Genomic DNA, 12695 nt, shown 5'->3' with positions numbered 1-12695 from the left:
GCACATTTCACACTGCACATTTCACACTGCACATTTCAGACTGCACATTTCACACTGCACATTTCACACTGCACATTTCATACTGCACATTTCACACTGCACATTTCATACTGCACATTTCATACTGACATTTCAGACTGCACATTTCATACTGACATTTCACACTGCACATTTCACACTGCACATTTCACACTGCACATTTCAGACTGCACATTTCACACTGCACATTTCACACTGCACATTTCAGACTGCACATTTCAGACTGCACATTTCACACTGCACATTTCAGATTACAACCTTCACACTGCACATTTCAGACTGCTCATTTCAGACTGCACATTTCATACTAATCATTTCAGACTGCACATTTCACACTGCACATTTCACACTGCACATTTCACGCTGCACATTTCAGACTGCACATTTCAGACTACACACTTCACACTGCACATTTCACACTGCACATTTCACACTGCACATTTCATACTGACATTTCACACTGCACATTTCACACTGCTCATTTCATACTGCTCATTTCAGACTGCACATTTCACACTGCACATTTCACACTGCTCATTTCATACTGCTCATTTCATACTGCTCATTTCAGACTGCACATTTCACACTGCACGTTTCACACTGCACATTTCATACTGCTCATTTCATACTGCTCATTTCACGCTGCTCATTTCATACTGCTCATTTCATACTGCACATTTCAGACTGCTCATTTCATACTGCACATTTCATACTGCTCATTTCATACTGCACATTTCCTACTGCTCATTTTATACTGCTCATTTCATACTGCTCATTTCATACTGCTCATTTCATACTGCTCATTTCATACTGCTCATTTCATACTGCTCATTTCATACTGCTCATTTCATACTGCTCATTTCAGACTGCTCATTTCATACTGCTCATTTCATACTGCTCATTTCAGACTGCTCATTTCAGACTGCACATTTCATACTGCACATTTCACACTGCACATTTCATACTGCTCATTTCATACTGCTCATTTCATACTGCTCATTTCATACTGCTCATTTCATACTGCTCATTTCATACTGCTCATTTCATACTGCTCATTTCATACTGCTCATTTCATACTGCACATTTCAGACTGCACATTTCATACTGCTCATTTCATACTGCTCATTTCATACTGCTCATTTCATACTGCTCATTTCAGACTGCCCATTTCATACTGCTCATTTCACACTGCACATTTCAGACTGCACATTTCACACTGCACATTTCACACTGCACATTTCAGACTGCACATTTCACACTGCACATTTCACACTGCACATTTCATACTGCTCATTTCATTCTGCTCATTTCAGACTGCACATTTCATACTGCACATTTCACACTGCACATTTCACACTGCACATTTCACACTGCACATTTCACACTGCACATTTCACACTGAATGTTACATAGATGGAAAAAAGCTGTCCTTGAAACAGTTCGTCAAAAGAGATATTATGGTCCAGAGTAACACCGAGGTCCTTCACAGTTTTATTTGAGACAACCATCAAGATTAATTGTCAGATTCAACAGAAGATCTCTTTGTTTCTTGGGACCTAAAACAAGCATCTCTGTTTTGTCCGAGTTTAAATTAGAAAGTTTGCAGCCATCCACTTCCTTATGTCTGAAACACAGGCTTCTAGCGAGTGCAACCATGTTTTATTGAAATGTACAGCTGTGTGTCATCCGCATAGCAGTGAAAGTTAACATTTTGTTTTTTAATGACATTCCCAAGAGGTAAAATATATAGTGAAAACAGTGGTCCTAAAACGGAACCTTGAGGAACACCGAAATGTACAGTTGATTTGTCAGAGGACAAACCATTCACAGAGACAAACTGATATCTTTCTGACAGATAAGATCTAAACCAGGCCAGAACTTGTCCGTGTAGACCAATTTGGGTTTCCAGGTCTAGGAGCACGAGGACAGATGCAGAGCCTCGGTCTGACCCTATTAAAAGGTCATTTACCACCGTCACAAGTGCAGTCTCAGTGTTATGATGGGGTCTAAAACCAGACTGAAGCATTTCGTATACATTGTCTTTCTTCAGGAAGGCAGTAAGTTGCTGCGCAACAGCCTTTTCTAAAATTTTTGAGAGGAATAGAAGGTTCGACATAGGCCGATTAGTTTTTTATATTTTCTGGGTCAAGGTTTGGCTTTTTCAAGAGAGGCTTTATTACTGACACTTTTAGTGAGTCTGGTACACATCCGGTGGATAGAGAGACGATAATTATGTTCAACATAGGAGGGCCAAGCACAAGAAGCAGCTCTTTCAGTAGTTTAGTTGGAATAGGGTCCTGTATGCAGCTTGAAGGTTTAGAGGCCATGATTATGTTCATCATTGTGTCAAGAGACATAGTACTAAAACATTTGAGTGTCTGCCTTGATCCTAGGTCGTAGCAGAGTTGTGCAGACTCAGGACAACTGAGCTTTGGAGGAATACGCAGATTTAAAGAGGAGTCCGTAATTTGCTTTCTAATGATCATGATCTTTTCCTCAAAGAATTTCATAAATGTATTACTGCTGAAGTGAAAGCCATCCTCTCTTGGGGAATGCTGCTTTTTAGTTAGCTTTGTGACAATATCAAAAATACATTTCGGATTGTTCTTATTTTCCTCATTTAAGTTGGAAAAATAGGATGATCGAGCAGCAGTAAGGGCTCTTCGGTACTGCACGGTACTGTCTTTCCAAGCTAGTAGGAAGACTTCCAGTTTGGTGTGACGCCATTTACGTTCCAATTTTCCTGGAAGCTTGCTTCAGAGCTCAGGTATTTTCTGTATACCAGGGAGCTAGTTTCTTTTTAGGTTTTAGGGGTGCAACTGGATCTAGGGTATTGCGCAAGGTTAAATTGAGTTCCTCAGTTAGGTGGTTACTGATTTTTGTCCTCTGACGTCCTTGGGTAGGCAGAGGGAGTCTGAAGGACATCAAGGAATCTTTGTGTTGTCTGTGAATTTATAGCAGAACTTTTGATGTTCCTTGGTTGGGGTCTGAGCAGATTATTTGTTGCGATTGCAAACGTAATAAAATGTTGGTCCGATAGTCCAGGATTATGAGGAAAAACATTAAGATCCACAACATTTATTCCATGGGACAAAACTAGGTCCAGAGTATGACTGTGACAGTGAGTAGGTCCAGAGACATGTTGGACAAAACCCACTGAGTCGACGATGGCTCCGAAAGCCTTTTGGAGTGGGTTTGTGGACTTGTCCATGTGAATATTAAAATCACCAAAAATTAGAATATATTTGCAATGACTACAATTCTACAATTCAGGGACCTGAGTGAGGAACGCTGTATATTGCCCAGGGGCCTGTAAACAGTAGCTATAAAAAGTGATTGAGTAGGCTGCATAGATTTCATAACTAGAAGCTCAATAGACGAAAACATGATTTTCATTTATTTATTTTTGTAAATTGAAATTTGCTATTGTAAATGTTAGCAACACCTCCGCCTTTGCGGGATGCACGGGGGATATGGTCACTAGTGTAGCCAGGAGGTGAGGCCTCATTTAACACAGTAAATTCATCAGGCTTAAGCCATGTTTCAGTCAGGCCAATCACATCAAGATTATGATCAGTGATTAGTTCATTGACTATAACTGCCTTGGAAGTGAAGGATGTAACATTAAATAGTTTCCTATTTTGAGATGTGAGATATTACAATCTCTTTCAATAATGACAGGAATGGAGGTCTTTATTCTAGTGAGATTGCTAAGGCGAATACCGCCATGTTTAGTTTGGCCCAACCTAGCTCGAGGCACAGACACGGTCTCAATGGGGATAGCTGAGCTCACTACACTGACTGTGCTAGTGGCAGACTCCACTAAGCTGGCAGGCTGGGAAAAAGCCTGCTGCCTGGCCTGCACTCTATTTCATTGTGCCGCTAGAGGAGTTAGAGCCCTGTCTATGTTGGTAGATAAGATGAGAGCACCTCTCCAGCTAGGATGGAGTCAATCACTCCTCAGCAGGCCAGGCTTGGTCCTGTTTGTGGGTGAGTCCCAGAAAGAGGGCCAATTATCTACAAATTCTATCTTTTGGGAGGGGCAGAAAACAGTTTTCAACCAGCGATTGAGTTGTGAGACTCTGCTGTAGAGTTCATCACTCCCCCTAACTGGGAGGGGGCCAGAGACAATTACTCGATGCCGACACATCTTTCTAGCTGATTTACACGCTGAAGCTATGTTGCGCTTGGTGATCTCTGACTGTTTCATCCTAACATCGTTGGTGCCGACGTGGATAACAATATCTCTATACTCTCTACACTTGCCAGTTTTAGCTTTAGCCAGCACCATCTTCAGATTAGCCTTAACGTCGGTAGCCCTGCCCCCTGGTAAACAGTGTATGATCGCTGGATGATTTGTTTTAAGTCAAATACTGCAGGTAATGGAGTCGCCAATGACTAGGGTTTTCAATTTGTCAGAGCTAATGGTGGGAAGCTTCGGCGTCTCAGACCCCGTAACGGGAGGAGTAGAGACCAGAGAAGGCTCGGCCTCAGACCCCGTAACGGGAGGAGTAGAGACTAGAGAAGGCTTGGCCTCAGACCCCGTAACGGGAGGAGTAGAGACCAGAGAAGGCTCGGCCTCAGACCCCGTAACGGGAGGAGTAGAGACCAGAGATGGCTCGTCCTCTGACTCCGACTCGCTGCTTAATGGGGAAAACCGGTTGAAAGTTTCTGTCGGCTGAATGAGCGACACCGGTTGAGCGTTCCTACAGCATTTGCTTCCAGAAACCGTGAGAAAGTTGTCCGGCTGCGGGGACTGTGCCAGGGGATTTATACTACTATCTGTACTTACTGGTGGCACAGACGCTGTTTCATCCTTTCCTACACTGAAATGACCCTCTGCCTAACGATTGGGTCTGTAGCTGGGCTTGTAGCACATCTATCCTCGCCGTAAGGCGATCGTTCTCCTGTATATTATGAGTACAGCGACTGCAATTAGAAGGCATCATGTTAATGTTACTACTTAGCTTCGGCTGTTGGAGGTCCTGACGAACCATGTCCAGATAAAGCATCCGGAGTGAAAAAGTTGGGGGGGGGGGAACAAAATATAAACGGTAATTAAAAAGAAAAAAACGTAAGGTTGTCAGGTAGCAAAGTAAGGTTGGCAACAAAACGCACAGCAACACGTAAACAAGTCTACAAGTTGTGACCGGAGAAGATCACAGTCATTTCACATAAAAACCCACACCGGATAGGTGAAACAGAGGTGGGGAAAAGGGGTCTCAGATGCAGCTCACTTCACAGAGAAAAACAGAGAGAAAGTTGTTGTGTCAGCTGGGACGAAGAGAGAGAGAGAGAGCTAATGAATGCTAATAAATCCTCGGATCTAACCATGGATATTTGGGGTGTTCCTCAAGGTTCAGTATTTTGACAACTACTGTTCTCTGCTGGCGGTGAACAGTACACTGACATGATCTGTTCTTCTCTCCCCTCTCTCAGGGTGTCTAATCTCGTGGAGCCTGGCAGTGTGGACTCGGAGGGCAGCGTGTCTGCGTCAGTAGCCCTGATGGAGACCAGTGGGTACCAGTCTATAGAGGAGTGGCTGAAGGGTATTAAGATGGGTCGCTACGTAGAGCTTTTCGTGGACAGTGGATACACCTCAGTGGAAGTGGTCTCCCACATGACCCTGGAGTAAGTCTCCCAGAAACACTAGCTCATCTCCTTCCTCCTGTTTAACCTCTGATGAGATTGAGGGTGTATCCCAAACGGCATCCTATATCCAATGGGCCCTGAGCAAAAGTAGTGCACTCTATAGGGAATAGGATGCCATTTGGGACGTACTCCATCTCCTTCCTGTTCTAAGGTGTATCATGCCATGTCTACTCAGCAAAAGTTTCTAAGGTTAGAGAAAACGTTGTTTTTTCTGTCTTGGGAAGTAATGGCCTGCAACAGAGTTTGCCGAGCGAAGCACTGTAGAGTAGTTTCTGCTGAGTCAGACAGAAGATGGCTCCTGCTGAGAGAGGGCAGATGTTCCCTATAGGGAGTAGAATGGATGAGGTCACATTAACAGGCCTGCTGAGGGAGGGCAGATGTTCCCTATAGGGGGTAGAATGGATGAGGTCACATTAACAGGCCTGCTGTGGGAGGGCAGATGTTCCCTATAGGGGGTAGAATGGATGAGGTCACATTAACAGGCCTGTTGAGGGAGGGCAGATGTTCCCTATAGGGGGTAGAATGGATGAGGTCACATTAACATGTAACAGATGCCTGGGGTAGAATGGATGAGGTCACATTAACAGGCCTGCTGAGGGAGGACAGATGTTCCCTATAGGGGGTAGAATGGATGAGGTCACATTAACAGGCCTGCTGAGGGAGGACAGATGTTCCCTATAGGGGGTAGAATGGATGAGGTCACATTAACAGGCCTGCTGAGGGGCAGGTTCCCTATAGCAGATGTTCCCTATAGGGGGTAGAATGGATGAGGTCACATTAACAGGCCTGCTGAATGTTCCCTATAGATGGATGAGGTCACATTAACAGGCCTGCTGAGGGAGGGCAGATGTTCCCTATAGGGGGTAGAATGGATGAGGTCACATTAACAGGCCTGCTGAATGGAATGGATGAGGTCACATTAACAGGCCTGCTGAGGGAGGGCAGATGTTCCCTATAGGGGGTAGAATGGATGAGGTCACATTAACAGGCCTGCTGAGGGAGGACAGATGTTCCCTATAGGGGTAGAATGGATGAGGTCACATTAACAGGCCTGCTGAGGGAGGGGATGTTCAGATGTTCCCTGCTGAGGGAGGGCAGATGTTCCCTAGGGGGTAGAATGGATGAGGTCACATTAACAGGCCTGCTGAGGGAGGGCAGATGTTCCCTATAGGGGTAGAATGGATGAGGTCACATTAACAGAATGGATGAGGTCACATTAACAGATGCCTGCTGAGGGATGAGGTCACATTAACAGGCCTGCTGAGATGTTCCCTATAGGGGTAGAATGGATGAGGTCACATTAACAGGCCTGCTGAGGGAGGGATGTTCCTGCTGAGGGAGGTGTTCCCTATAGGGGGTAGAATGGATGAGGTCACATTAACAGGCCTGTTGAGGGAGGGCAGATGTTCCCTATAGGGAGTAGAATGGATGAGGTCACATTAACAGGCCTGCTGAGGGAGGGCAGATGTTCCCTATAGGGAGTAGAATGGATGAGGTCACATTAACAGGCCTGCTGAGGGAGGGCAGATGTTCCCTATAGGGGGTAGAATGGATGAGGTCACATTAACAGGCCTGCTGAGGGTTGCGAAGTTCTGCTAACTTTCCCCAAATTCCCAGGTTGGAATATTCCTGGAAACGAGACATCTGGAATCCTTTAACCAGGATTTCTGGAAATCTGGGAATTTAGGATAAGTTACCGGTATTGGCAAGCCTCGGCCTGCTACCCTGGACGGGTAGCTTCTGCCGAACGCTCTCATTCATTTCAATTTGACCCGGACTTAAGCAGCACGGCTCTGCGAGAGGCTCGCTCTTTTTCAATGTAAAATGAATAAAAAATTTGACTCGTGGCTCACACCAAGAACACTTGATGAAGTCGATTTGCTCAAGCCAGCAAATGTTAGGTGTATCAGCTAAAAACAGTTTTCCTAAATGACAAAGGTACTGAGTACTATGTTTCTCCTGCAGTGACCTGAGGAGGGTTGGAGTGAACCTGGCTGGACATCAGAAGAAGATAATCAACAGCATCCAGGAGATGAGAGTTAGCCTGGTGAATAATACTATACCCATCTGACCTCTAACCCCTTACCCTACAGCCAGATGTACAGTATGGGCACTGCAGTACCAATCTGACCTTTGAACCTAGGGTCAGCCATGATGAACTTTACAGGACCAATCTGACCACTGATAGAGGCCAGATGTATGAACTTTACAGGACCAATCTGACCCTACTCCCAACAGACAGACAGATAGACATATGGATCGAGTGGCCTAGAACTTTCCATGAACACAATGTATTTATTGACGGAAACAAACTGAAACACAACGGGATGTGACTTGATGAACTGAGGAACACTGAAGAGCGCTTGGTGTTGAACAGTTGTGTCTTTGGGACCTGAACCCCTCTACTGGGTGGAGTGAGAGGAGCAGACTCTGTGTAGTTAAGTACTCTCAGGGATGGAAGTCACTGGCAAGTAAACAGTGAATTATACAAGCCCGGGTCAAATTCTGTTCCAAAATCTGTGCCATGAAATGTTTTAAAAGACCATCTTGTTTGGCCCATTTTCTCCTAGTCCAGTCTGAAGAGCGCTAGCTGAGTACTCTTCCTGGATGGGACTCAGACATGGGAGTCAGTCTCTTGGCTGACTGTTTGGCCCTTCAGAAACCCCGGCAGCTACACACAGTCTATTACCTCTAGACAGCCAGCCTACATTACTTCAACATCATCAACAGTAATACAGAGGATAACTTTCAGCACTTTTACGGAACCCACAGATATCCTACGGAACCCATAAACATCCTACGGAACCCATTTACATCTTACAGAACCCACAGATGTCCTACAGAACCCACAGATGTCCTACAGAACCCACAGATGTCCTACAGAACCCACAGATATCCTACAGAACCCACAGATATCCTACTGAACCCACAGATATCCTACTGAACCCACAGATATCCTACAGAACCCACAGATATCCTACTGAACCCACAGATATCCTACTGAACCCACAGATGTCCTACAGAACCCACAGATGTCCTACAGAACCCACAGATGTCCTACTGAACCCACAGATGTCCTACAGAACCCACAGATATCCTACAGAACCCACAGATATCCTACAGAACCCACAGATGTCCTACAGAACCCACAGATGTCCTACAGAACCCACAGATATCCTACTGACATCCTGCAGTATCTACAAACATCCTTAAGAACTTTCAGACAAACTACGGAACCAGTCGCACTCCAACAGAAAAACGACTGTTTCAACGTAATCAGACAGAATTGTACAGAACTTCCAGGGTTCCATAGCTCCACATGCATCCGATGGAGAGACTGCAACATGTTCTATTCATCAGAACCTTCAGACAACCAACAGAACCTCCAGGAATCTACCAGAACATCCATACTTCCAACAGAATCTTTAAAATGGAACTCTCAGCAATCCATACGAATCTCCAGAACTGTCATTCAACAGAACATACCAATAGAACCAATCCAGCAGATTCTACAACATCTAACAGCACATTCTATTGATTCGCTAGTTGGTTATCTATGAGACTCTCCTCTGCACATCCAGCTTCACCACACCCCTCTGTGTATCCACTACCATACAGAGATCGGACTGTGTTTATGCAGTAAGACTGGTTTCATACGAATATGTGTTATTTTGGTGGAGAACTCCTGAGTATAAAGAAGCAATATAGACTTTTAGCTTGGTATTAGTCATTTATTTGTCAATGTTATTCTATACAAGCATTTGTATGTGCGTAGTATTTCTTCATGACTACACAACCCTGGCCATGACCCCACTCTCTGATGGTGTCTCAGGGGGAGTGGGATATGCAAAAACACATTTCCAATTCACACGTGTATAATACACACGGGTACATGTGTGAAATAGGACAAATGTAATGACCCACCGAATTCTTCTTCTTCATGTCGTAGGAGGTCATTATTATAAAGTCTCCGGCCAATCAAATCCACAACCGTCAGTCCGTGGAACATTTCTTGACTTTAACATGTATATACTGGATTGTAAAACCAGGGAGCTTTGTTTCCTCTCCTTCTTCTTTACGCTGGAGAACATTACATACTGGGGCTGGGTTAATGTGGAGAATATGTACACTCTTAGAAAAAAGGGTTCTTTGGCTGTCCCCATAAGAGAACCCTTTGAAAACCCCTTTTGGGTTCCATGTAGAACCCTGTGTGTAAAGGGAACCATATAGTGGTTTTCCTATAAGGACAGCTGAAGAACCATTCTATGTTCTCGATAGCACCTTCTGTTAAGAGTGTAGAGTATGATTTAATAGATGCTTCACTTCTCAGTGCTTTATTGGTTGAACTTGAGCATTTTACAGTCATGTGCACATAACTTCTGCTTAATGATCAATGATTACTCTATCTGCGTTCATTATGGGATGTATTTTCATTTGTATTTATTTAACTTGGCAAGTCAGTTAACAACATTTTCTTATTTACAATGACGGCCTAGGAACAGTGGGTTAACTGCCTTGTTTAGGGGTAGATCGACAGATTTTTACCTTGTGAGCTCGGGTGAATCAATCTTGCAACCTTTCAGTTACTGGCCCAACACTCTAACCACTAGGCTACCTGTCGCCCCCCCCGGCTACCGTTCGCCCCCGGCTACCGGTCGCCCCCCCGGCTACCTGTCGCCCCCGGCTACCTGTCGCCCCCGGCTGCCTGTCGCCCCCCCGGCTACCTGGGTATCAACCAACATAGCACCTTGGTATTAACCAACATAACACCTTGGTATCAGCCAACATAACAGCTTGGTATCAACCAACATAGCAGCTTGGTATTAACCAACAAAGCACCTTGGTATCAACCAACATAACAGCTTGGTATCAACCAATATAGCAACTTGGTATCAACCAACATAACACCTTGGTATCAACCAACATAGCACCTTGGTATCAGCCAACATAACACCTTGGTATCAACCAACATAGCACCTTGGTATCAGCCAACATAACACCTTGGTATCAACCAACATAACAGCTTGGTATCAAAAAATAACTAGTTTGTCCTGAAACTAATTTAAGTTGCACTTTGAAGGAAACAACATATTAATATTTTATGTGATTGAATAAATGTACAAAACACACCTGTTTGTCAACTATTTGTTGGGTGATTGCCACGTGGTGTTAAGATTTCAATATTTAGCCGATATTCGCTATAACTTTTCCATAAGATGTCCTTAAAGTCAATTATTACCACGGAGTCTCCTATTGGCATTCAACAAAAGTCTTGATTGACCTGAATGTGTTTTAGGTCTTAAATGGAAAAACAAGCACCATGCTAAATGTTATGTTGATTCTGTGTGGATATTATAAAGCATGTTTTTGTTCTACATTTGCAAGAAAAATCTGTCCCCTCACTGAGGGTAGTCTACGTTATGGTCATCTTTCAGGAAACACAAAGGCTCTATTTTAGTGCCTGACTTCACAAAGCACAAGTCTTTCAGATGGAATCATAGAAAAATGTATTTTCCAGAGTATATGATATGGATTCCTGTACGGTAGCCTAAGGCTAATAATACAGACTAATCAACTGACATGATCAACATGTGAAAACTCTGTGTTGATCTGCTGGTTTTGTGTTGTTAATTGATTATGTCTGACGGCATAAGACCATAGCAGTTAGTTGTAGTTGAAGTTACCTGGAATAGCCTGGAGAAACGACGTCCTTCATTTACGCACTTTTAAACACTGTGCTTCCTTCAGAGTTACAGATGTATATTCAGTGCATATCATTTTCAAACCACTGACACACATACAGTGTATAGCCTGAGTGCCAGTTTGTTTGTGCTATCATGCCAACTCCTTGTCACTCGTTGTTTGTCTGACATTGACAGCAAGGACACAAACAGATCTGAGACCAGGCTAACACATACAAAGCATTACAGATTTACAGAGTCCATTCTACCCAACAGCTCAAACAGCAGACTAGTGAAATATTGACCAACAAGAATTCACTTTAATTACTGTATCACTGCTCACACCGTACTTATATAGCAACTAGGCTGTATCTGTTGTACAAATATAGATATTTTAGCTATCTTGTATTCTTTGTCCATCAGTAGATGACAGTGATATTTATTTATATAAAATTACATGAATCTACAGCCCAAGCTGCTGAGTAGTGACACAGTATCTGTTTGGTTTTACAAGTGTTTCAAATTGTGTTCCGCATTAATGAATTACAGTGTTTCAATTCATTAAATAATTCACCCATTCATGAGGTGTTAATTGATCAATTAAGTAAAACAATGAAAACGCATTTAAAAAGCTGTTTACTATTTGTTTGTCTTCTTCCTGAAACAGTATGTTGTTGTTGTTGTTGTTGTTGTTGGTAAATGTTTTTGTAGTGTAATATATAAAATGTTATATTTTTGCAATAAAATGAAAACATCAAGTCTTCCTGGGCTACTTAATGTTAATGTTGTTTTGAACCACTTCATTTCATTCCACCATGGGCCCTGGTCAAAGGAAGTCCTCTACAGAGGGGACAGTGTGTCATCCAGGTCTTCAGTTGAAGTCTAGACATGTCGACGATGCAAGACGGGCCAACCACACTGGGAGATAAGATTGAGAATTATATTAATACACAAATGTCATATACCCCCAAGACATGCTAACCTCTCACCATTACAATAACAGGGGAGGTTAGCATTTTATATCATACCCCAAAGACATGCTAACCTCTCACCATTACAATAACAGGGAAGGTTAGCATTTTATATCATACCCCCAAGACATGCTAACCTCTCACCATTACAATAACAGGGAAGGTTAGCATTTTATATCATACCCCCAAGACATGCTAACCTCTCATCACTACAATAACAGGGGAGCTTAGCATTTTATATCATACCCCCAAGACATGCTAACCTACATTTACATTTACATTTAAGTCATTTAGTAGACGCTCTTATCCAGAGCGACTTACAAATTGGTGAATTCACCTTATGACATCCAGT

At 43.3% G+C, this 12695-nt stretch overlaps 1 protein-coding gene across 3 annotated transcripts in view; it reads left to right on the top strand.

Moving 5' to 3' along the window:
* LOC135548031 (ephrin type-A receptor 5) overlaps positions 1-12155 on the top strand; it is a 115870-nt gene extending 103715 nt beyond the window's left edge. For 2 of the 3 annotated variants that reach the window (XM_064977226.1, XM_064977225.1), the window contains exons 13-14: positions 5479-5670; positions 7657-12155. In XM_064977226.1, the coding sequence (XP_064833298.1) occupies positions 5479-5670; positions 7657-7762 (298 nt within the window). In that variant the 3' untranslated portion in view covers positions 7763-12155. Of the gene's footprint in view, positions 1-5478; positions 5675-7656 lie in introns of those variants that run through there. The other variant, XM_064977227.1, reaches the window with a different exon arrangement.
* The last annotated feature ends 540 nt before the right edge of the window (positions 12156-12695 follow it).

Source organism: Oncorhynchus masou, chromosome 11, assembly GCF_036934945.1.
Source record: "Oncorhynchus masou masou isolate Uvic2021 chromosome 11, UVic_Omas_1.1, whole genome shotgun sequence".
Taxonomy (NCBI): Eukaryota; Metazoa; Chordata; class Actinopteri; order Salmoniformes; family Salmonidae; genus Oncorhynchus; species Oncorhynchus masou.
Note: the sequence above shows the minus strand (reverse complement) of the source record. Positions and strands in the feature narration are given on the sequence as shown.